Below are 25,335 nucleotides of genomic sequence, written 5' to 3' on the forward strand. Positions count from 1 at the left end.
ACATTTTATTCGTCACATGCTTCGTAAGCAACAGGTGTGCACTAGCAGTGAAATTATTACTTACAGGCCCTTCCTACAATGCAGAGTTAAAGAAAATAGAGAAATAATAGAAAAGTAAAACACATAATAATAGATACGCAATGAGTAACGATAATTTGGCAATATACAAGGGATACCAATCCTGAGTCGATGTGCAGGGTACTTGTGCGAGGTAATTGAGGTAGATATGTACTGTACATTAAGTGACAGATAGTAAACAGTAGCAGCAGTGTAAGAGTTGAGTCAGTTAGTGCAAAAAGGGTCAATGCAGATAGTCCGGGTAGCTATTTGGTTAACTACTGTATTTAACTAACAAGTGGGGGTGGGTTGTCAGAGGGTGCGACTAGAGCAAAGGAGATATAAACATTTTGCAAAACAAACTCCTGGGGGTCTGCCTAGTTTTGGGGAGGGACAAAATGCGAGGGAACAGGAGGACTGAGCAGAAAACAGTCCACATGGAAAGGGAATTTGGAATAGTTGAATGAATGGCATATGGGCAAGTTTGAAAGTTGACAGACGAATTGAGCAATGCGTGTTCTGCAAGTTATTCTTTTAAAATATTGATTTAGTTGGTTTTAGGGTAACGTATCATGATGTAACGTGGCTAGCCAGCTACAGTAGTTTGAAGACTTTGAACAGAACACGATACAGTGGGACAGTGAGCGCTTTAGCTCGCAACACCTCAGTGAACTGCCAGCTTTGCTTAGACTAGCAAGAACACTTCTCTTTCAGTTTATCTTTACTCTTCTTTACGCTGTCGTCGAATTTGTCTTACATTTCACAGATAAGCTTGTTGCTAACGGTTTGATACCTGTCAAGTTTAACTTGTGGTTGTTGGACATGGTTTTCACAGCTAGCTAGCTAAAGTTAGTCAGCCATCATTAATTTGTATTTTTCAACGTTGGACGGACTGAATGTTCACCTTTGGGATACTTAACGTTACTGACAGTAAACAGCAACAAGACAACATCAACGTTGTATTTTAAACACGAGACAACATGCAAAAGTTCAACTCGACACACACTAGTACTCTTCCTCGGGACGCTGAGCTTCAGCAGCGTTTATCCGACAACGGGGGAACCGGGGAGGCGATGAAGGAAAACGGCTCTGGGAAGAATCACATCCTTGCAGAACCTGCAGACAGTTCACTCTGTACTAAGAGAAAGATGCTGGTCGGCTTGGATGTTTTCTGTCTGTTTGTAGGTAAGAATTATGGTGAACCCCCTTTGCATATTATTTCACCCTTTTACCCATTTTATTTGACTGAATTTCAACGTAGCAACATGACATGCTTGTCTGCTTTGCCATCATTTAATTCTTAGCCTGTCTCAGTATATCCATCTTATTTCCGAGGAAATATGCAGAGGTCAATATCATTAACATGAATATAATTAATAGTATGCATGCCACATGATGGGCATTTATTGCACATAAATCTAGGACGGCTCACTCTCACATGTTGTCCAAGTGATGAAAGACGACCATTTAATTAAACGCATTAACGTTACATTTATTAGCACAATTAGTTAAGGAGAAGAATCAACGGCAAAGTGCAACAGGTCTAGCAGTTCAACAGGTCACAATACAAGAATAAGTCCTTTCAAAAGCCAATTCAGCACTTAACCAAAAGGGCAAAAATGAGTCTGTTTGTACTCTAAGCTAAGCACTGAAGAAAAGCTGGCAGGAGAGTTGTCCCGGGAATTCTTGAGTTCCCATGACAACCATCCATGGGGTTCCCAAGAAAAGAACATTAGAATAAAACACGTTGCAACCCCTTCCCTGCTTGTGTTCTAATGCCAAAATTACACTTGTTCATTGTTTGCCTTGCTTCACTACAGCATTCTCCCTCGCCAAGTATCTAAACTCTACTACGTTGAGCACATTCTAGAGCTTTTGAATTGAACCTCCAACTCCTAGTCGCTATGCCTCGATACTTACCTTGTAGGCCCACCTATGTTTGTCCTTTGTTGCGTGCATTTCTTTGCTGAAATCCATACATTTTTTAATAAAACGGGAATCAAATACAACCACCGATGTTTTCCTTGTTGAGATTCAATTGTCATTCTTGGCTGAGTTGCCATCTTAGAGCACCAGCAATGAGGAAACAGTCAGTGGTTGTATTTCAATAACGTTTCATTAAATACATGGATTTCAGCAAACAAAGAAAGGCACGCAACAACAGAGGACAAACATAGGTACATGATAATGGTTTAAGAATTACATTTTTTTATTTTTTTAAGTATCCTCATATCACTGAGTCAGAGGTTCATTTAAGGAACTCTAGTCTGCACTCAACTCCATGGATGAGTTGAGGTACTTGGCAACAATATCTCTAATGTGTGCAACAAAGTTATTATTCTGCCAAATTAGGAGGCTATTATATAATTCAATAAAGCATCGGATAATGGCCCGGATACAGTGTGAATGCTAATAGGGTTAGCATTGTTAAGCCATAATGTGGAACATGAGGCAACATGACAATCACTCACAAACACAGAGGGACTATTGGGTTGCTGCTCTGTGGTAGTTATCATTGGTTACTCCTCATCTAACATGAGTGAAACACAATTGTGTGCCTAACTACACCCCTGAAATGAAATGGGGGGGTGTTGATCAGCCTCTCTGGTGCTGGCACTAAGTGAAAGCAGGGAAGAGTGGTTTGTTTTGAATTTGTTAACATGACACAAACAGGACTATAAGGCGGAACCCGTCCAGGCAGACAGACAGGTCTGCCAGAGCACCGTTGGCGGTTACGAGCTGCCTGTTGCTTCCCAGACAGACACTGACAGACAGGTTCACTCTCACCGTACAGCCTGTTATTCCTCCTTGCCTGCAGGTATGCTATTGCCTCCTCCTCTGCTAGGTAGCATGCTTGACACTCATCAAGTGTTTAGGAAGTGTCTGGTAAGTGCCAGACGGAGACTGACTGGCCCAGATTCAGAAGATGGGAAGGAAATATACTTTTTCCGTTTTTCGTAGCTCAGCCTAATGAGAACATGTGGACTGGTGTTGACTTTCCTTATCCCTGACTGCCGGTTGCATTGCAACACTAGGATTGACTCAATCACCGGGTTGCATGCTTGAAAGAACATGAGTGAGAGGAAGTGAGACATTTAGAAAGTGTATTTTTAAAGTCTCTCAAGACAAAGGGCAGCATGGCATGCTTGTCATCATCTTCCCCCATTCACCACCATCATCTCTGGTATCATCATCTTCCCCCATTCACCACCATCACCTCTGGCTTCATCCTCTTCCTCGATTCACCACCATCACCTCTGGCATCATCCTCTTCCTCGATTCACCACCATCACCTCTGGCATCATCCTCTTCCTCCATTCAACACCATCACCTCTGGCATCATCCTCTTCCTCCATTCACCACCATCACCTCTGGCATCATCCTCTTCTGGCATCAGCCTTGTTCATTTAGTAGGAAGTAGGCAGTAGGCAGCTCTCATCCATTTATATGCAGATGTTACAGTCTTATACTCAGGTGGGCACTCCCCGGATTTTGTGTTTAATGCTCTACAACAAAGCTTTCTTAGTGTCCCAACAAGCTTTCTCTACCCTTAACCTTGTTCTGAACACCTTGTTCTGAACACAGAGACATCATTTATAGATCAGCAGGTAAGGGTGCTCTCGAGCAGCTAGATGTTCTAGCCCACTGGTTGATGCTTATTTATAAAACCCTCTTAGGCCTCACTCCCCCCTGTCTGAGATATCTACTGCACCCCTCATCCTCCACATACAACACCTGTTCTGCCAGTCACATTCTGTTAAAGGTCCCCAAAGCACACACATCCCTGGGTCGCTCCTCTTTTCAGTTCGCTGCAGCTAGCAACTGGAGCAGAGCTGCAACAAACACTCAAACTGGACAGTTTTATCTCAATCTCTTTATTCAAAGACTCAGTCATGGACACTCTTACTGACAGCTGTGGCTGCTTTGTGTGATGTTGTCTCTAGTATTGTCTCTACCTTCTTGCCCTTTGTGCTGTTGTCTGCCCAATAATGTTAGTACCATGTTTTGTGCTGCTACCATGTTGTGTTGCTACCATGCTGTTGTCATGTGTTGCTGCCTAGCTATGTTGTTGTCTTATGTCTCTCGTTATGTAGTGTTGTGTTGTCTCTCTTGTCGTAATGTTTGTCCTATATTCATATGTTATTTATGATTTATTTATTTATTTTAAAAATCCCAGCCCCCGTCCCTGCAGGAGGTATTTTGCCTTTTGGTAGGCCGTCATTGTAAATAAATGACTTGCCTAGTTAAATAAAGGTGAAATAAAATAAATTAAAATATAAATGTACTTTTGGTTCTTTTTTGATAGATATGATTGTCGTCACTATCATCAGCTATATTGTGAATTAACGGTATGCCTTGTCTCCAGTTGTCTCTGTCTCCTCTCCAACAGTATGTCGTGGCTCTAGTTGTCTCTGTCTCCTCTCCAACAGTATGTCGTGTCTCCAGTTGTCTCTGTCTCCTCTCCAACAGTATGTCGTGTCTCCAGTTGTCTCTGTCTCCTCTCCAACAGTATGTCGTGGCTCTAGTTGTCTCTGTCTCCTCTCCAACAGTATGTCGTGTCTCCAGTTGTCTCTGTCTCCTCTCCAACAGTATGCCTTGTCTCTAGTTGTCTCTGTCTCCTCTCCAACAGTATGTCGTGTCTCCAGTTGTCTCTGTCTCCTCTCCAACAGTATGCCGTGTCTCCAGTTGTCTCTGTCTCCTCTCCAACAGTATGTCGTGTCTCCAGTTGTCTCTGTCTCCTCTCCAACAGTATGCCTTGTCTCCAGTTGTCTCTGTCTCCTCTCCAACAGTATGTCGTGTCTCTAGTTGTCTCTGTCTCCTCTCCAACAGTATGTCGTGTCTCTAGTTGTCTCTGTCTCCTCTCCAACAGTATGCCTTGTCTCCAGTTGTCTCTGTCTCCTCTCCAACAGTATGTCGTGTCTCCAGTTGTCTCTGTCTCCTCTCCAACAGTATGTCGTGGCTCTAGTTGTCTCTGTCTCCTCTCCAACAGTATGTCGTGTCTCCAGTTGTCTCTGTCTCCTCTCCAACAGTATGCCTTGTCTCCAGTTGTCTCTGTCTCCTCTCCAACAGTATGTCGTGTCTCTAGTTGTCTCTGTCTCCTCTCCAACAGTATGTCGTGGCTCTAGTTGTCTCTGTCTCCTTTCCAACAGTATGTCGTGGCTCTAGTTGTCTCTATCTCCTCTCCAACAGTATGTCGTGTCTCCAGTTGTCTCTGTCTCCTCTCCAACAGTATGTCGTGTCTCTAGTTGTCTCTGTCTCCTCTCCAACAGTATGTCGTGTCTCTAGTTGTCTCTGTCTCCTCTCCAACAGTATGCCTTGTCTCCAGTTGTCTCTGTCTCCTCTCCAACAGTATGTCGTGGCTCTAGTTGTCTCTGTCTCCTCTCCAACAGTATGCCTTGTCTCCAGTTGTCTCTATCTCCTCTCCAACAGTATGTCGTGTCTCTAGTTGTCTCTATCTCCTCTCCAACAGTATGCCTTGTCTCCAGTTGTCTCTGTCTCCTCTCCAACAGTATGCCTTGTCTCCAGTTGTCTCTGTCTCCACTCCAACAGTATGTCGTGTCTCTATCTCCTCTCCAACAGTATGTCGTGTCTCTAGTTGTCTCTGTCTCCTCTCCAACAATATGTCGTGTCTCTAGTTGTCTCTATCTCCTCTCCAACAGTATGCCTTGTCTCCAGTTGTCTCTGTCTCCTCTCCAACAGTATGTCGTGTCTCTAGTTGTCTCAGGCCTCCTCTCCAACAGTATGTCGTGGCTCTAGTTGTCTCTGTCTCCTCTCCAACAGTATGCCTTGTCTCCAGTTGTCTCTGTCTCCTCTCCAACAGTATGCCTTGTCTCCAGTTGTCTCTGTCTCCTCTCCAACAGTATTTCGTGTCTCTGTCTCCTCTCCAACAGTATGTCGTGGCTCTAGTTGTCTCTGTCTCCTTTCCAACAGTATGTCGTGGCTCTAGTTGTCTCTATCTCCTCTCCAACAGTATGTCGTGTCTCCAGTTGTCTCTGTCTCCTCTCCAACAGTATGTCGTGTCTCTAGTTGTCTCTGTCTCCTCTCCAACAGTATGTCGTGTCTCTAGTTGTCTCTGTCTCCTCTCCAACAGTATGCCTTGTCTCCAGTTGTCTCTGTCTCCTCTCCAACAGTATGTCGTGGCTCTAGTTGTCTCTGTCTCCTCTCCAACAGTATGCCTTGTCTCCAGTTGTCTCTATCTCCTCTCCAACAGTATGTCGTGTCTCTAGTTGTCTCTATCTCCTCTCCAACAGTATGCCTTGTCTCCAGTTGTCTCTGTCTCCTCTCCAACAGTATGCCTTGTCTCCAGTTGTCTCTGTCTCCACTCCAACAGTATGTCGTGTCTCTATCTCCTCTCCAACAGTATGCCTTGTCTCCAGTTGTCTCTGTCTCCTCTCCAACAATATGTCGTGTCTCTAGTTGTCTCTATCTCCTCTCCAACAGTATGCCTTGTCTCCAGTTGTCTCTGTCTCCTCTCCAACAGTATGTCGTGTCTCTAGTTGTCTCAGGCCTCCTCTCCAACAGTATGTCGTGGCTCTAGTTGTCTCTGTCTCCTCTCCAACAGTATGTCGTGTCTCCAGTTGTCTCTGTCTCCTCTCCAACAGTATGCCTTGTCTCCAGTTGTCTCTGTCTCCTCTCCAACAGTATGTCGTGTCTCTAGTTGTCTCTGTCTCCTCTCCAACAGTATGTTGTGGCTCTAGTTGTCTCTGTCTCCTTTCCAACAGTATGTCGTGGCTCTAGTTGTCTCTATCTCCTCTCCAACAGTATGTCGTGTCTCCAGTTGTCTCTGTCTCCTCTCCAACAGTATGTCGTGTCTCTAGTTGTCTCTGTCTCCTCTCCAACAGTATGTCGTGTCTCTAGTTGTCTCTGTCTCCTCTCCAACAGTATGCCTTGTCTCCAGTTGTCTCTGTCTCCTCTCCAACAGTATGTCGTGGCTCTAGTTGTCTCTGTCTCCTCTCCAACAGTATGCCTTGTCTCCAGTTGTCTCTATCTCCTCTCCAACAGTATGTCGTGTCTCTAGTTGTCTCTATCTCCTCTCCAACAGTATGCCTTGTCTCCAGTTGTCTCTGTCTCCTCTCCAACAGTATGCCTTGTCTCCAGTTGTCTCTGTCTCCACTCCAACAGTATGTCGTGTCTCTATCTCCTCTCCAACAGTATGCCTTGTCTCCAGTTGTCTCTGTCTCCTCTCCAACAATATGTCGTGTCTCTAGTTGTCTCTATCTCCTCTCCAACAGTATGCCTTGTCTCCAGTTGTCTCTGTCTCCTCTCCAACAGTATGTCGTGTCTCTAGTTGTCTCAGGCCTCCTCTCCAACAGTATGTCGTGTCTCTAGTTGTCTCTGTCTCCACTCCAACAGTATGCCTTGTCTCCAGTTGTCTCTGTCTCCTCTCCAACAGTATGTCATGTCTCTAGTTGTCTCTATCTCCTCTCCAACAGTATGTCGTGCCTCTAGTTGTCTCTGTCTCCTCTCCAACAGTATGCCTTGTCTCCAGTTGTCTCTGTCTCCTCTCCAACAGTATGCCTTGTCTCCAGTTGTCTCTGTCTCCTCTCCAACAGTATGCCTTGTCTCCAGTTGTCTCTGTCTCCTCTCCAACAGTATGCCTTGTCTCCAGTTGTCTCTGTCTCCTCTCCAACAGTATGTCGTGTCTCTAGTTGTCTCTGTCTCCTCTCCAACAGTATGTCATGTCTCTAGTTGTCTCAGGTCTCCTCTCCAACAGTATGTCGTGTCTTTAGTTGTCTCTGTCTCCTCTCCAACACTATGTTGTGTATCTAGTTGTCTCTATCTCCTCTCTCCAACACTATGTTGTGTATCTAGTTGTCTCTATCTCCTCTCTCCAACAGTATGTCGTGTCTCGGAGTTCCAACCAAATTTCCCTAAATGTCAGCAGCAGATTCCTCAGGCTGTTGACCCTCGTTATCTGCCCCGTCAAGGGACTCATTTGTTACTGTCACTCTGGAATTCCCCCAAGGCATTCCATTCTAATGGCCTTATAATTTAGGAGGGAATCCACTTTGCTCAGTGTGGTCCCTTCTGTCTCAGACAGTACTTTACTGCAGTGAAGTAAACATGTTAACACTGTGGTATGGCATTACGAATGACTGTTATTAACACGGTGGTACGGCATTATGAATGACTGTTATTAACACGGTGGTACGGCATTATGAATGACTGTTATTAACACGGTGTTATGGCATTATGAATGACTGTTATTAACACGGTGGTATGGCATTATGAATGACTGTTATTAACACGGTGGTATGGCATTATGAATGACTGTTATTAACACGGTGGTATGGCATTATGAATGACTGTTATTAACACGGTGGTACGACATTATGAATGACTGTTATTAACACGGTGGTATGGCATTATGAATGACTGTTATTAACACGGTGGTATGGCATTATGAATGACTGTTATTAACACGGTGGTATGGCATTATGAATGACTGTTATTAACACGGTGGTACGGCATTATGAATGACTGTTATTAACACGGTGGTACGGCATTATGAATGACTGTTATTAACACGGTGGTATGGCATTATGAATGACTGTTATTAACACGGTGGTATGGCATTATGAATGACTGTTATTAACACGGTGGTATGGCATTATGAATGACTGTTAATCAGAGTCTAAAACCAGGATCAATTCATAATGAAGGCTTTCACTTTGGCTTTGACTTAAATACGTATGTGTGTGACCGTGTGTGTGTGTGTGTGTGTGTGTGTGTGTGACCAGGTAACACTGTACCCCAGATCAAAAATATGTCTAAGTGGGATGATTGATGTTTCACAGAGAGAGCATTTTTCTACTGTGTCAGTATGTCTCTCAAGTATACGGATGTCTCAATCTGTGTGTGAGCATTCCTCCTGCACGCATTATTGAGCTTTCAAAAGAGGAGCTCAGGTCTGAACAGAGTCCATGTTCTGTGGCCATGCTGTGCTAGAGACACGGCATCCAGCAGCATAGGCAGGGTCAGAGGTGAGGGGTCAGTCATTGACGTACCTGTGGGCAGGCTGAGACAAGTCTGGTCCACTTCTTTCCTGCTTTTCTTCCTGCCTCCTGTATGGCTGCCTGTCTCTCTCCGGCACAGGTGGTCCTCACTCTGTCATCACAGTTATTTGGGACCTTAAAAGTAATTGGAAGGGGATCTGAAGCCATAAGTGGTTTGTGAAAACCATCAATTACAGTGACCACGCAGTCATTCATATTTGCTCAGGATAAAGATTCATAGATGAAATTAGAACCAAATCAATAGCAAAATTAGAGAATAGATTAACTGCCTCATCTAGGCTGGGTCAAATGTTTTTGAACAGCACTTAAATCTTCTTACGGATCATTGGGAGGCTAGCGTCTCACCTCGACAACATCCGGTGTAATTGCAGTGCGCGAAATTCAAATTCCAAAAATCGTCATATTAAGGGTCCCAGATACATAACAAATGGTCCTTTTGATCAATAAAGTCCTTCTTTATATCCCCAAAAAGTCAGTTTCATTGGCGCGCTTGGCCATTATCGGAGATAAATAACGGTATGCGCAATCACCGAACGTGCAACAAACGCTACAGCCAAAATGGGAGCCACTTACTAAAACTACAAATTCTAGACTATTTTTCAAAAACCAAGCCTGAAACTCTTTCTAAAGACTGTTGACATCTAGTGGAAGCCCTAGGAACTGCAATCTGGGAGGTATTCATTTTATATTTCCATTGACAGCCATAGTAATCAGGGGTGAGCTGAAAAAAATAAAATTCTGGATGGATTGTCCTCGGGTTTTCACCTGCCATATCAGTTCTGTTATACTCACAGACATTATTTTAACAGTTTTGGAAACTTTCAAGTGTTTTCTATCCAATACTACCAATTATATGCATATCCTAGCTTCTGGGCCTGAGTAACAGGCAGTTTACTTTGGGCACCTCATTCATCCAAACTTTCGAATACTGCCCCCTAGCCCGAATAAGTTTTTAAGCTCTCCCTGAGAGACAGTGACCGGTAAACACCACAGAGACTGGTTGTGTGTTGGACTGAGTGTGTGTGTGTGGGGGGGGGGGGGCTGAGTGTGTGTGTCTGTGTGTAGGAGGGTAAGAAGACGTGAGGTAGCTCGCAAGAGAGGATGGCCTGTATCTCCCGGAGTGATCAGAGAAAGGGTCCTTGTTATCTGGGATCCTTGGGACGTCCATACCCCCCATTGAAGTTTACATTTAAAAGGGTTAGGGTTAGGTAAGGATTATGGTTAGGGTTAGATAAGGATAGGGTTTAGGGTAGAGATAGCATTAACCTCAGAGCGAGGTCAAAGGTCCACTTCATTCCTGCTTTTCTCCACTCGCTTTCCTGCTCTTTCTTCTTCTTACTTCAACCATTTTCGGATGGAAGGTGTCCAGAAGAGGGGATGACGCGTGGTGAAGTGCGCGTGTGCGTGCGTGTGTGTTTTCTTGGGCATACAATATGTTTGTGTAAGTGGGCTTGTGTTTCTGTTCAGCTGGCAGGGAAAGCTGTGGAGTGAGACAGTGAGAGGGCCAGCATGCTGCAGCATGCCACTGCGTCAGGAATATTTGAAGCAGTCCTCTCGCTCTGGGCCTGTGTGTGTAACCGTGCGTGTGAGTTTGTCTCTGTGTTTTTAGTGCTCTTGCATGGTCATGTTGAACAGTGTGTGCATGTGCCTCTGTTTACAAATTCACTGATGCATTTTCACTCAATGTTTTTAGCCCTAATGGAATACATGATGAAGTCATTACATGGGAACATGGCAGTATTCTGACGTTGACAGATGCAGCTTCCAATAACAGAAACCCAATCAAACGATTAGCTGAAGGAAAAAGTGATGCTGCTCTTTCCCCAGTTGCTATAGGACATTTCCATCTAAAAGGAGCCATGAGCACCAACATGTTAACTTCATAGGAGCATGTCAAATCAAAACTAAGAGTCTATTTTTGAGAAATTAAGGAATATATACATTTTCCAATTATTTTCCATCCTAAAAATGAGGAATAACCAAAGACTTTGATTTGTGGTCAAACAGATGGAAAAAGGGTCTTAGACAACATCTAGCAGGAAAAGTCTGACAAGGTATCAATATTGTAATATTGTAAGTTGTATTGTAAGTAAAGACCCCTGCCAACTAATATCAGCACTTCTATTTAGTTTTGGACAACTTATTTGCCTCCAGTAAGTTTAAGAAACATTGCCTTGTGCCTTGTAATTCCGTTATAAAAACACACATTATCTTTCAGATATTTTCACATTTCTCTCCCTCATGAGGACTGAGGATAATGAAAGTTCACAGAAGTAATAGGTAAAGGTAGACCTACCAGTTAGTTATAGTGTTTTTACTGATATCAAATGTATTAATTACTAAGTGATTAAAACTCGTAATTCTGTTACCAAATTGGTAATTGAATTACTGGAAAATCGGTAATGGAATTACTGCAATTGAATTGACTACAATGGGAAATCATAGTAGTCACAAACCACAGATGGGTCACCTGCTACTGTCCTCCCTTCAACTGACATACTGTTATGTTCAGTTCATAACAGTTTTTTTCCTCTTTCTGTCGTCTGGGGGGGCCGCATAAGTGTTTTTTCCTCTTTCTGTCGTCTGGGGGGGCCGCATAAGTGTTTTTTCCTCTTTCTGTCGTCTGGGGGGGCCGCATAAGTGTTTTTTCGGTCCAAATAGTGTAAATAAAAAATCATTATTATCTGGTTGGAAAAACGCTTTCAATGTAAACTTAAATGACTAAAGCCACATATAAAGTAAGTAGAAAAGACAATGGACCTATATACATATTTTAAAATACCATAAAATGCATTAGAGAGAGGCTTCTATTTGAGTCAGGTGTCTATATCTGTAATTGCACACAGCTTTTGCTAATTTGCATAGTTAATTGTTTACTAAATAGTTTATTTACTTCTAGAATCGTAATAATTTCCTTCACTGTCAAATTTATTTTATCATAGAATGCCTCTCTCTCTCTCTCTCTCTCTAAAAAAAAAAAAACATTTTCCTTTACAATTATTATTCTCTTTTGACTGCATTTTCGGCAGTTTATTTTGAATTTTTATACATATTAAAAAATAAATTGGGGGTGGGGGGGGGGGTTCTGTACTGTCGAAGTTGTTAACTGTTTTTGTGCTTGCCAGTTAGCTAGCAGTTCTCAGCTGTTAGCAGCAAATGGCTAGAAGATTCTTAATGGCGATTTAAAGAAAGATAGTTGTCATAATTTTTTTGAGTCATTACTGAATTATTTAATGTAACGAATCAAACATTAAACTGCTTAAAAATGTATGGTAATTCATGGTAACCTTCATGGTAAACAATTAATTTAGACCCACCGTTTCTTTGAGACTGGCATTTATTTGCTGAAATGTGTGCCGCTGCCCGGCTATTAAAAGGGACGGGTGGCTATTTGAGACTGATTTTAATTGAAGTTTTATGGTACTGTAATCTTTGAGAACTAACAGTCACCAAAATGAAAGGAAGACAGTCATGGAGAATAGAAAATTCCCAAAACATTAATTTATCAGTATTGATTTTGCTATTATGTTTAAGCAAAAGAACACGGAATTAGCTATACCTTTAAAACTACAAACAATTCTCTACACTGCCTAGATAGGAGCCTTTAAATAAAATTCTGAAATTCAGCCTCACCAATGGGTTGGTCACGCCCATTGGCCTGAAACAGCCCCCCGGCTGGGTGTGGCAGGGTGGGGAGTGGGAGCAGTGGCGATCTCTTCTGTAGGTAAAGATCCTGTAGGGGTCAGAGGTCAGCTTGGGGTATCCCACACCCAAATTGCTACAAATTCTCCCTATTCTCCCTTTGGTGAAGTGAGTTTTTCAATATAATCGGTGTTAAGAATGAAGGGTAAAGCCTTGTGTGTCGGTTTGCAGTCTCTGGTTCCCCCCCAACCCTCCATTCCCTGTCTGTCAAAACAAATGAGTCCTCCTTCTACCCCCTGCTCCTCCATGTTGGCTTTCAGACAGCCCCCCTCCTGGTGCCTTCCCAGCACGGCCCCCTATCTACCTCATCATCCTATCCTCCTGACACATCTTACCTGCCGGATCCTCCTTTATCCACCTCAGCCCCAACCCTCTTCTGTCTGGCTGTCTGAAGCTCTTCCAACCACAGACAAACCACTAAACCAAACAGTCTGACAGCACAGTCCTCACTGCACATATCATATACCACAGACAAGCAGACAGAGCACTCCCCCTACCCTTACTGTCACACTGCAGACAGACAGCCGCCTCTCCAGCCACCCAGCCTGAACCACACACACCCTTACCTTCACGCTACGCCACAGACCACCAAACCCCTTTACATACATACCACTGAGACCGCCAGGCAGGCAGGCCCCTTTATGTTCCCCTACTCTCTGTCAGCCATCCCTCGCCACACACCCTTCGCTCCAGAGCACGGCTGCAGTGCTGCAGGAACAAGTCAGTGGAGTGGGGTTAGAACAGAGAGGCTAGGGGGAAGCGTGTCTGGACCTGACAACAGCTACAGTAACAGTTACACAGCCTGGAAACTAGAGACAGCACTACCGATAGTGGGTAGGAGGGAGGGGGGTTCAGAGGCTTGGAAATTGGAAGTAGGCTTTCATCTCTTCCTCCTGATTAGTTTTTTGAGTTAGCTCTGTTGTTTCGTGGGAACTATGGACAGATAGGCCGTGTATTGAGTGATTATGTTAGTGATTATGTGTGCAGTAAATAACATTCTGGTTGTGTGTGTATGTGAGTCCAGCTGCAGCAGATGCTGCTGATATCAGATAGCCAGTGAGATGCCGTTGGGCTGTTTTCGTTTCCCAGGCTTTGTCCCTTGATGATCAGTCTTTTTGTGTAGGCATCATGGCAGACAAAACAGTGAACAGTGCACCCAGTTAGAACAATCCAGACAATTTAGGAGAGGGGACAGCAACGCCCCCCCATCCTGTACCACCTGGATCAGCCCAACAAGTAAAAGCTGGGAGAAAGGACACCGTAGTGCTCATCCACACACATATTCGAGCAGGGCGGACTCACACACACACACACACACAGTCACACACACAGTCACTCTAATCAAGAGGATGGTGGTTTACTAGTCATAATCACAGCCCAGGTGCCAATGACTTCATCTCCTGTCTGAGGCTTACCAGGCTCACCCCTGTATAGTGGGTGTGTGTCCGTGTGTGTGTTGCACACCCAACTACTATTTTATACAAAGACTCTTTGTCCTTAAATGTCAGGTGAAACACAAAAGACGACTGGTCCTACTCTGTGACTCTCACTGACTCAACACAGATAGACATACACACTATGTTGTGGCCAGGACACATTGTCTAAGAACAGTCTTCAGGGAATAGAAGTCCAGCTCTGTGACTCACTGACTCAACACAGATAGACATACACACTATGTTGTGGCCGGGACACATTGTCTAAGAACAGTCTTCAGGGAATAGAAGTCCAGCTCTGTGACTCTCACTGACTCAACACAGATAGACATACACACTATGTTGTGGCCAGGACACATTGTCTAAGAACAGTCTTCAGGGAATAGAAGTCCAGCTCTGTGACTCTCACTGACTCAACACAGATAGACATACACACTATGTTGTGGCCAGGACACATTGTCTAAGAACAGTCTTCAGGGAATAGAAGTCCAGCTCTGTGACTCTCACTGACTCAACACAGATAGACATACACACTATGTTGTGGCCAGGACACATTGTCTAAGAACAGTCTTCAGGGAATAGAAGTCCAGCTCTGTGACTCTCACTGACTCAACACAGATAGACATACACACTATGTTGTGGCTACACATTGTCTAAGAACAGTCTTCAGGGAATAGAAGTCCAGCTCTGTATAGGAGACACATCTACCAGTTACAATGCTATTATTAGGGCAGGGTTTACTAAAGTTAGAGTAACAGCACCTCTATGTAATGATTCACTACACCAGTTACAATGCTACAGCAGGGTTTACTAAAGTTAGAGTAACAGCACCTTTGTAATGATTCACTACACCAGTTACAATGCTATTATTAGGGATTACAGCAGGGTTTACTAAATGATTCACTACACCAGTTACAATGCTATTATTAGGATTACAGCAGGGTTTACTAAAGTTAGAGTAACAGCACTCTCTATGTAATGATTCACTACACCAGTTACAATGCTATTATTAGGGATTACAGCAGGGTTTACTAAAGTTAGAGTAACAGCACCTCTATGTAATGATTCACTACACCAGTTACAATGCTATTATTAGGGATTACAGCAGGGTTTACTAAATTACAGCAGTTAGAGTAACAGCACCTCTATGTAATGATTCACTACACCAGTTACAATGCTATTATTAGGGATTACAGCAGGGTTTACTAAATGTTAGAGTAACAGCACCTCTATGTAATGATTCACTACACCAGTTACAATGCTATTATTAGGATTACAGCAGGGTTTACTAGCAGCACCTCTATGTAATGATTCACTACACCAGTTACAATGCTATTATTAGGGATTACAGCAGGGTTTACTAAAGTTAGAGTAACAGCACCTCTCTATGTAATGATTCACTACACCAGTTACAATGCTATTATTAGGGATTACAGCAGGGTTTACTAAAGTTAGAGTAACAGCACCTCTATGTAATGATTCACTACACCAGTTACAATGCTATTATTAGGGATTACAGCAGGGTTTACTAAAGTTAGAGTAACAGCACCTCTATGTAATGATTCACTACACCAGTTACAATGCTATTATTAGGGATTACAGCAGGGTTTACTAAAGTTAGAGTAACAGCACCTCTATGTAATGATTCACTACACCAGTTACAATGCTATTATTAGGGATTACAGCAGGGATTCACTACACCAGTTACAATGCTAAAGGGATTAGAGTAACAGCACCTCTATGTAATGATTCACTACACCAGTTACAATGCTATTATTAGGGATTACAGCAGGGTTTACTAAAGTTAGAGTAACAGCACCTCTATGTAATGATTCACTACACCAGTTACAATGCTATTATTAGGGATTACAGCAGGGTTTACTAAAGTTAGAGTAACAGCACCTCTATGTAATGATTCACTACACCAGTTACAATGCTATTATTAGGGATTACAGCAGGGTTTACTAAAGTTAGAGTAACAGCACCTCTATGTAATGATTCACTACACCAGTAGCTGTAGATTGACTTCTGGATAAACAAGCAGCTTAGACCTGAGGTTGAGGACCAGAGGCCCTGGCACTGGCCCTAGAGGCCTGCCTGGCTGAAGAGAGACGGACAACCCCTGGAGGGTAGTAGGGGAGCGTTCTCCTCTCTTCCCCAGTGACTGTCCCCTCCCCTGCCAAGGACAGTGTGTGTTCACCCCTCAAGAGATCTAGTGGTCACTGGTCACTCAGCACCCATGGTATACTATATAGTGACTGTCACCTAAAATGTTGGTTGATGCCCTGTTGAGTAGTAGGCTATGTTACAGTCTAGTATTGATATTCATGTGTTAATAATATACTAGTACTGTTTGGTGAAGCTGTTAGTTTGGGTCTGTCTGTCTGTCTGTTTGTTCAGTGCCTGTCTATGGGTTGTTTAGTTGGCTGTGGTTTCTTTGGCTCCAGGGTGGTTTATTTGGTTAGCTATGGTTGGTTGAGGTTTTTGTGGGTAGTTTGGGTTTTTATGTGGCTTGTTTGGTTGCGTGTTAGTCCATGTGGTGTTTTGTGGGTTGTTTGTGTGTGCAAGTGGGGTTTGTGTGTGTGTGTTCTGGGGGTATTCTGCTGGACGAGGCGAGGTCCTGTTTACAGAGCAGGTCCCAACAGAGCCCAGTTCTCTGACCCTCACATTCCAGAACCACCGCTAATCGTCTCCGTCTGTGAAACACTTCACCACATCTCTCAATTCTCAATCTCTCTCTCCCTCTCTAGAGCCCCCCAACCCCTTATCCATCCCCCTCGCTCTCCCTCTCTAGAGCCCCCCAACCCCTTATCCATCCCCCTCTCTCTCCCTTTCTCTGTTTGTCAATTTTCTGTACCCCTAACCATGTTTTCCAGTCTTTTGAGTTTGACACTGTTTTATTGACTGGTACACATTATGAGTAATATGCCCTCAAAGCATCTGCATAAATAACACACATAATAACTAACACGTAACATCTGCCCCCTCCTCCACCCTCCTGCTCTCTGCTCTCTCTCTCTCTGTCTTTATTCTCTTTCTCCATGGCTGTTCTGTTTTTCTCTGTGTTGTTGTTCTCTTCTCACAGTGAGCTCATTCTGGGCTGTGGTCATAGAAGTGTAAATTAGAACCAGAAGAGTTTCTGAAGAGTGGGGCACATATCCCCTCTCCTCCCATTCCCTCGCCCTCTCTCTCTTCCTGTTTCTCCTCCCTCTCTGTCTCTCCCTTTGACTATTTGAAAGCATTCCAACTCCGTCCAACAGCACATTTGGCACGTGTGTGTGTGGGTCTATGTTAGTGTTTCTCTCTCTCTCTCTCCCTCCCTCCCCCTCGCTGCTGTGTCCTCTGAGGCTGCTCTTGGCCAGGTGCAGCGGTTTGCTCACAGCTGCCTGACAGATGAGGTGAGGGGCTCTGGAGTGTCTTTTGCGTCTTCTTGTGAAAGCGTTTAGAGCCGCTGTAAACCCCAGTGTAAAGACTGGAACTTTACTGGGACTGGCTGAGACCTCTCAGACCTCTGAGGTTGTATAGGCTCGGTGCAGGCTCGGTTGACAGTGTGTGTTCTGCTGCAGAACATATCACATATGTGTTCTGTGTGTTCTCCATGGTTTCACAGTGATGTGTGTTTGGGAAGTTTGTATAAGATGTGTTTTGTGGATTGAGGTTGGTATGTGGCAAACTGGCGGCCTCTTTTTTGTGTGGACTGTGTTGTTTGAGAGTAGCATTTTGAGGAGCTCTGTAAGCGAGCGTTGTTGGGTCCCGGCCATGTGAGCCCAGGCTGTCAAATCAAGTCAAATGTTATTGGTCATACACGTGTTAAGCAGATGTTATTGCGAGTGTAGCGAAATGCTTGTGTTTCTATCTCCGACAGTGCAGTAATATCTAACAAGTAATATCTAACGATTTCAGTACATACACATCTAAGTAAAGGAATGGAATTAAGAATATATAAATATATGGACGAGCGATGTCAGAGCGGCACAGACTAAGATGCAGTATATATCAATGAGATGAGTAATGGAACATGTATAAACATTATTAAAGTGACTAGTGTTCCATTTATTAAAGTGGCCGGTGATTTCAAGCCTATGTATATAGGCAGCAGCTCTAATGTGCTGCTTATGGACTTTAACACACAAATGTGGAAATGACAACAGACACATATTTACAGAGCGGTCAATACATCATTGACAGGGTCGCGGTCATAGTTTGCCTACTGAGTGGTTGATGGCTCCCATTACTGTGAGAAACACACTAGAGGATCCAGCACTAACGCCTCAACCAGCCAGCTCCACACTTTTATTATGGCAAGAATGGAGACGCTGTCCATTAGCAGACTGACAAACCACAATAACATTGATTATAACCGTAACTCTGGCCCAGATACAGAGAGAGAGAGAGAGAATTATGGTAAAGAAGTAGCCTATTGTGGTGGATGGCCCAAGCGTAGACACCACCATGTCATGTGTTTTCAGAGTAAAGCTATAAAACCTATACAGGGTTTCAGCCCCTGACCTTGTCAGTGTGTGCTTGAGAACCACATCTCTCTTCTGGGCCGTTCCATATGATTTCAATCCCTTTCTGACTGCACCTCTTTTGGTTTGAATGAAACCTTTCATACATGTTTGCCCATGTTGCAAGTGGTCAGAAAGGGACTGTTTTAACCTGAATGCCAAAACATTCAGGAGATGGAGGTTCTCAAAGTTGACCCATTTTTCATACCATGAGACATTCATGGTAAAAATCCCTTTAAGTACCTAAGTAAGGCCTCCTAATGCATATACAACATCTTTACCTTCATCTCTGTCTTTGTACTGAGTCATGGTACTGGGTCCTTACCAACTCCAGACAGCCACTCTCTCTCACTTCTCTGGGAGAGATCTGGCTTTTCTACGGTGGTCTGGAGTTAGGCCCTTGCGTGATGTCAGAGGCTCTGTAGAGGGCTGCAGCTTGGAGTCGCACGCCATGGTGTGTTTATGTGTGTGCCGTGTGTGTGTGTGTGTGTGTGTGTGTGTGTGTGTGTGTGTGTGTGTGCGTGTGTGTGGTCTAAATGCGTCTGAAATGAGGAGCATGTGATTCTGGCAGGAGAAGTAGATCAGGCAAAGATCAGGGTCAGGTGAGATGGTTGCACTATCTCTCTCTTCTCTCGCTCTCTCCCCTCTGTCTAGCTCTTCTCTCACTCTCCCCTCGTCTATCTCTTCTCTCTCTGCTGTCGTCAGAGCCTCTGCTATCTGCCTGCAACGTGTTTCCCCCTCCCTCCCTCCCTCTGTCTTTCAGGCCCTCCTGTGCCTTCTCTTAACCAGAGGATATGTCTGTTTGGTCTTTATCTCTGACAAACTTCCAGTATTAGCAAAGGTCTTCTGACAATCTTCCATACTTCCAGTATTAACAAAGGTCAAAGCAGACATTTGCTGTATACTACAGTAACCGTACCCTGCTTATAAGCCAATGACGCTACACTACTCATTTTCATTCCTAAATTGTATTGGTCCTTAGGTACATTGATGTGTGTAGGTTCTTAACTGTATGTCTTGGGGTGAAAGGGTGGCTGTATGGATCTGTTTTGGTAGTATTTATGATTGACTGACTGGTACTGTGAGTGAGATATATCTGTAGAGTATTCATGGTTATATAGTGCAGGTAGACTGAAACCTGTTGAACTCTGGTAGACTCACAGAAAGTCACACTGAAGGTCAGTGAGCCATGTCCTTCTCCCGTCGGCTACTGTTGATCTACAGTCTCTAATGGCCTGTGTTGTCCTCTCCTCCTGTCACGTAGTCTCTCTGAGATTTCCTGGCAGCAGCAGTGTTTGCCTGGGCCCGCTCCAGTTCCAGGCTCTATGATGAGGGAGAGGTTAATCATTAGTCCCATGCTCTCCCTGCTCCATGGGGGAGAGGGCTATGGGGGCATGGGATAGGGGACTACATGATGTGCTAGAGGGGCTGTGGGGAGCAGAGAGAGGAACAAGAAGGGTAGTTTGGAAGTTCAGAGTGAGTGTAGTGGTGTAGATTTAATTTCAGATATAGCCTTGGATTTGATTTCATCCTCCCTGCTGTGTGACTGGTGCCAGTATCATAACGAGGTTGCACAATCTTTACCCAATGAACTTTCACCAGCAGCAGGGCATGTTGCAGCGAGGTTTGTTTGCTTAAGAAAGACAGACCTTGACCACCCTTTACGCCTTCCACACATTTTTTAATTGGTTAGCCAACCAGGAAATAAAAATAAGAAGGTAATGTGTTACTACATTGATTTAATAAATATTCTTCCAATACAGTGGTAGTTAATGTTTAATGTTGTACGCTCCTTGTGCGTCTCTGTGCCACACTACACTATTTCTATTCCCTTATTATTGGACACAAAAGACTACTCTATTCCCTTTCTATTGGAGGTCTCTGCAGTCACATTATAGTCTATACTGTAGCCTGGCTATTACTTTACTGTAAAACCCTTTGGCTTTCACCACTTTGTCATTTTCTGTGTAATAGACTCTCTGTCTCCTCTCCTCCTGAATAATCCTTCATTCTGCACTGTCATCTCTGTCTCTCTCTGGTCTCCCCCTCCTCCAGCCTCTCTGAGCTCCAGTATGTAAGGAATGCCAGATACTTTGGGAGATCTTGAATCCAGTCAGTGGATGACTGACAGGCCTAAGACCCGCCCCCTCCTCAGATTGCAAATCAAGGCCTATATCCTGATATCCTGTCTCCTAAACCCTTCTCATAAAAAACAGGATCAAGGATCAATGACACCTCTTTGTCTTGGCTCGCTGTGCGATGCATCACTCTTACTCTTTTCTCACATAGACACACACACACACACACATACACTCCTCATATTTTCTTCCTATTCTGTCTCTTCATCTCCCTCATAACTGTGTCTAAACCCCCCCTTCTCTCTCTGTCTCTCCAGCCTCCATCCCGTTCTTTGCGTGTGAGTTGAAGGCGGTGACTCCGTACCGGAGGGGTTTCTTCTGTGGGGACCAGAGCATCACCTACCCCTACCTAGAGAGAGAGGCCATCCCTGACGCACTGCTCATCGCTGGGGGCATCGTCATCACTGGCCTCACGGTGAGACACACAACACAACACACCACTTACACACTGTAGGATCTTACTGAGTATATACACATGATATACTATCACCTCTTACACACTGTAGGATCTTACTGAGTATATACACATAACATACTATCTTACACACTCACTGTAAGCAGACAAGAGGTTCACCTGGAAGTAGATGTTTTTATGAGCCATTCAATATTTAGCCTTTATTTAGTCAGTGAAAAAACCTCTTTTACAATACGCTGTGAAAGTGTAGCGTTGTTTTTCTACCGGTATCTAGCGCAGCTTTTTTCCAAAGAGGACTGATTCTAACTCTTGTTCCTCCTCTTCTTCCCTGGCCAGATTGCGCTGGGCGAGTGTTACCGGGTTCGATTCCGTGAGGTGCAATCACGGGCCTTCGTGCGCAACCTCTACGTGTCCTGCCTCTATAAGGAGCTGGGAAGCTTCCTGTTCGGCTGCTGCGTGGGCCAATCATTGACCAACATGGCCAAGCTGAGTGTGGGGCGCCTGCGACCTAACTTCCTGTCGGTGTGCAACGTGACATACGCCTCGCTCAACTGCGTCCCCGGCTCCTACGTGGCCCAGGTCACCTGCAGGCAGCCCAAACACAAGATGGTGGAGGAGGCCAGGTCAGTACCGAGAGAGACGCCTTCCCTATTCACACTATAGGGCCAGGCCTGGCCAAACTGAGCTGGCCTGGTTACACAGGAAAGGACAATGTGAAAATAAATATCAGAACTAGCACTGTGCAGTTCTGGTTGGTCCTGTAATGTGAATCAAGCTTCAGTGTATCAGAGTTGGGCTCAATTTGAGCTCAATTCCTGTCAGTTGGATTGGATATGAGATTTTTCCATTGTTATGCAATCCTGAAAAGTCATGCACTGACTGGAATTGAGATGGAATAGACCCAAACGCCGCTAGTCTAGTCAAAGTGAAAGTCTGTCTTTGTGAGAAACTATTGGTATGTTTATTACCATAGATTGAGATGGAGCAATATTGACACTAGATAACTGGGTTAATGAATGACATCCCTGTTATCCCTTTATCTTTCAGGAAGTCCTTTTTCTCTGGCCATTCCTCTTTTGCCATGTACACCATGCTCTACCTGGCGGTAAGTGTCACTGGCAATTGGAGAGACACACACACACACACACACTTGCACGTGCCTGTGGCGACAAAGAACAGCACACCTGCCAAGTAACGTTTATACACTTGAAGTCACCTGCTTTAGCTGGGATTACTACAGATTAGTTGAAGGAAGGAAAGAATGATCGTTGACAGTTTTAACTTTCACTGTAATTATGAAAGAAGATATTGGACACTTTGTCCCTGTAGAGATGGAGTGCACACTCACTTACACACATACTCACAAAGACTCAGACATTCAAACACACTCACATACACACACTGTACATGCAAACTCTGAGAAAGACAACTTTTCAAAGCCGTCCTGCCTGAAATGAAAAGGGAGAGGGAGGAAGTTTTCCACAGGGAACATGAATAGAGGGAGAGATGTAGAGCAGACAGAGCACTCCTTGTTTGGGGGGCTGCTGAGAGATCCACAGGCTTCTTTCAACAAGAGAACCCCACTCCCCTCCTCTCTCTCTCTACTGGACCATTGGTGAGGAACACATTGTGGGGTGAGAAATGACAGAGGAAGACAAAAGCCCATCATGGCTCAAGCATTTGTTCCCATAATGTATTCATTCACATTCTAAATGGAATTCCTCCACTTCATTAAGTCTCCAATGGCCTGGAATATGACTGGAATAATCGCAAAACTATTTATGTGAAATATATATGAAACTCATTCAATTTCAATCTGATAAAAGGAGAGGATTCACCATTCAAAAACATTGTTAATAGATCTCTCAGGTCCTCCCCTCCCCTCCTCACCCCCACTTATCAGAAAGGGACAGAGAGAAAGAGGGAGAGGCATTGAGAGCAGTTGAGTGTCCTGAGAAAAACAAGGGGCCTCATTCTTCATTCTGTCTCCTCTTCTCCCTCTCTTCTCCCTCTACCTTCCCTCCATCCCGTCTGTGGCTTCCTGGCGTATAGCTAGTACTACTACTGCAGACTGACTGTGTCCTTTAGAATCCATGGGACCTGCAGCGACATGCAACCAGGGCCCTGGGCCAGCTGCTGGGGTTGGAGGGCAAGAAGACTGACACCTGCTTCCAGCTCCCCTCTCCTCCGGAGGAATACGTTCCACATGTTCCAGTGACAGGCCCAGGCCTGGCAGCAGTCACCTCAGAAACAGCACCATGCATCTCTACAGTTAACCCCTGACCCCTCAGTCAGTCTCTGTCTGGTCCCTGACTGACATACTCTCCTCCTCTATTGTAGTAATGATGGGGCTTGGAGGGCAAGATGAGATGGAGGAGAGGTTTATTAGGGTGCTGAGCCCAGTGTGGATGGACAAATGCCAGGTCCTCTTCCTCACCCTCTAGATGTGTGTGTGTTAACTGTGTTTAATTACCATGTGACCAGATCACTGTGGAAAGAACCAACTACACTGCAGTTTATGCACACACACAGACGCATGCAAACATGCATGAGTGCCTGCACACACACACACACACTTCTCATATTTGAAGGCTCTGATCATGTGACGCTGCTCTCCTTCTCCAGTTCTACCTGCAGGCGCGGTTGTCATGGCGAGGGGCTCGTCTGCTGCGCCCGCTGCTACAGTTCCTGCTGGTGATGATAGCCGTGTACACCGGGCTGAGCCGCATCTCTGACTACCGCCACCACCCCACCGACGTGATCACCGGCTTCATCCAGGGAGGCCTCACCGCCTACTGGGTGGTAAGTGTCTGTCTCTCCTCCCTCTGGCTCTATGGAGCTGTGGGATTGGGAACAAATGTGTTGATGTATGATCTCCTATGTCAGTCAGGCTTACAGGATGAAATAATGTCAACCATGCCTGCCTAAACAATAACAGGGCATCATGTCCTATCCATCTGCCTGTACAATCTGTATTTATCTATCTGCCTATACAATCTGTATTTGTCTCATTCAGTCCCTATATGGTGGGATCTCATCTGGGTCAGGCTGAGCTGTATAACCAGTCTCTCTGGCGGTTGGGATATCTGTCTTATGTTTGATGGATTCTCTTGGTTGCCTTTGTGTGTTTGACAGACAGTGTTCCATCTCTATGTATCTGTGTTTGACAGACAGTGTTCCATCTCTATGTATCTGTGTTTGACGGACAGTGTTCCATCTCTATGTATCTGTGTTTGACAGACAGTGTTCCATCTCTATGTATCTGTGTTTGACGGACAGTGTTCCATCTCTATGTATCTGTGTTTGACGGACTGTGTTCCATCTCTATGTATCTGTGTTTGACGGACAGTGTTCCATCTTTATGTATCTGTGTTTGACGGACTGTGTTCCATCTTTATGTATCTGTGTTTGACGGACAGTGTTTTATCTGTGTCTCTCCAGGCCTTCTATATTTCCTCCATGTTTAAGAACAACAGTCCAGAACTGTCTCCCACCAGCATGTCTCTGGAGAGCCCCCTGTCCAGCCAACAGACCGTCTGCTAGCACCACCTGCCCCAACACACACCTCCTCACCTATCTGGACAGATGGGAGAAAAGACAGAAAGAGAGAGAGGGGAGAGACAGTCAGATAGCAGAGGTGAGCAGCACATGGAGGGACAGGGAGGGAGACAAGGTGTGTGAAAAGGAAGGGGGATGAGATAAGAGGTAGAGCAGGTAAAGAGCGTTCTAGCAAGTACACACATGTTCTGATGAATACGTCAAGACACGCACGCACACGTAGTGCCACCTCTCTCTCTCTCACTAACACACACTACCATCTAACACACACACAAATCACTGTAGAGTATAACCCGTCCACATGGAGATATGCATAGTAATTTTACAGATATTTTGTATATGAAAAACAACAAATGTTTCTATTTTTCAAATGAGAGTCGTAGATGAAGCTGCTAATGATAATGATTTTTTTCCTGTTCTTTTATAGTGATGGTGGTTAGTGGGCAGTGCATTAGGTTAGCTCTCACAAACACACGGTCAGTCAGTGTCTCTAAATTATCTTCATTG

At 44.5% G+C, this 25,335-nt stretch overlaps 1 protein-coding gene across 3 annotated transcripts; it reads left to right on the forward strand.

The window, feature by feature from the left end:
• Positions 1–431: 431 nt before the first annotated feature.
• On the forward strand, positions 432–25,335 carry ppap2d (phosphatidic acid phosphatase type 2D). 3 transcript variants are annotated; one of them, XM_029625790.2, is made up of 6 exons: positions 440–1,242; positions 21,113–21,270; positions 21,607–21,893; positions 22,318–22,375; positions 23,896–24,072; positions 24,712–25,335. In XM_029625790.2, exons 1-6 carry the CDS (start codon positions 1,038–1,040, stop codon positions 24,811–24,813), a joined length of 987 nt encoding a protein of 328 aa, XP_029481650.1. In that variant the 5' UTR covers positions 440–1,037; the 3' UTR covers positions 24,814–25,335. The 3 variants fall into 3 exon arrangements, with proteins under 3 accessions (XP_029481651.1, XP_029481650.1, XP_029481652.1); XM_029625792.2 differs by lacking the exon at positions 440–1,242 and adding an exon at positions 10,569–10,659; XM_029625791.2 differs by lacking the exon at positions 24,712–25,335 and having other exon boundaries at positions 432–1,242; positions 23,359–23,988.

Source organism: Oncorhynchus nerka, unplaced genomic scaffold (genome assembly GCF_034236695.1).
Source record: "Oncorhynchus nerka isolate Pitt River unplaced genomic scaffold, Oner_Uvic_2.0 unplaced_scaffold_974, whole genome shotgun sequence".
Taxonomy (NCBI): domain Eukaryota; kingdom Metazoa; phylum Chordata; class Actinopteri; order Salmoniformes; family Salmonidae; genus Oncorhynchus; species Oncorhynchus nerka.

Excerpts from the sequence above, each read along its gene's own strand:
- ppap2d (XM_029625790.2), top strand. The coding sequence starts at position 1,038 with ATGCAAAAGTTCAACTCGACACACACTAGTACTCTTCCTCGGGACGCT. Across the intron at positions 22,376-23,895 it reads ACACCATGCTCTACCTGGCG|TTCTACCTGCAGGCGCGGTT; the intron begins GTAAGTGTCACT and ends CTCCTTCTCCAG. Across the intron at positions 24,073-24,711 it reads GCCTCACCGCCTACTGGGTG|GCCTTCTATATTTCCTCCAT; the intron begins GTAAGTGTCTGT and ends GTGTCTCTCCAG.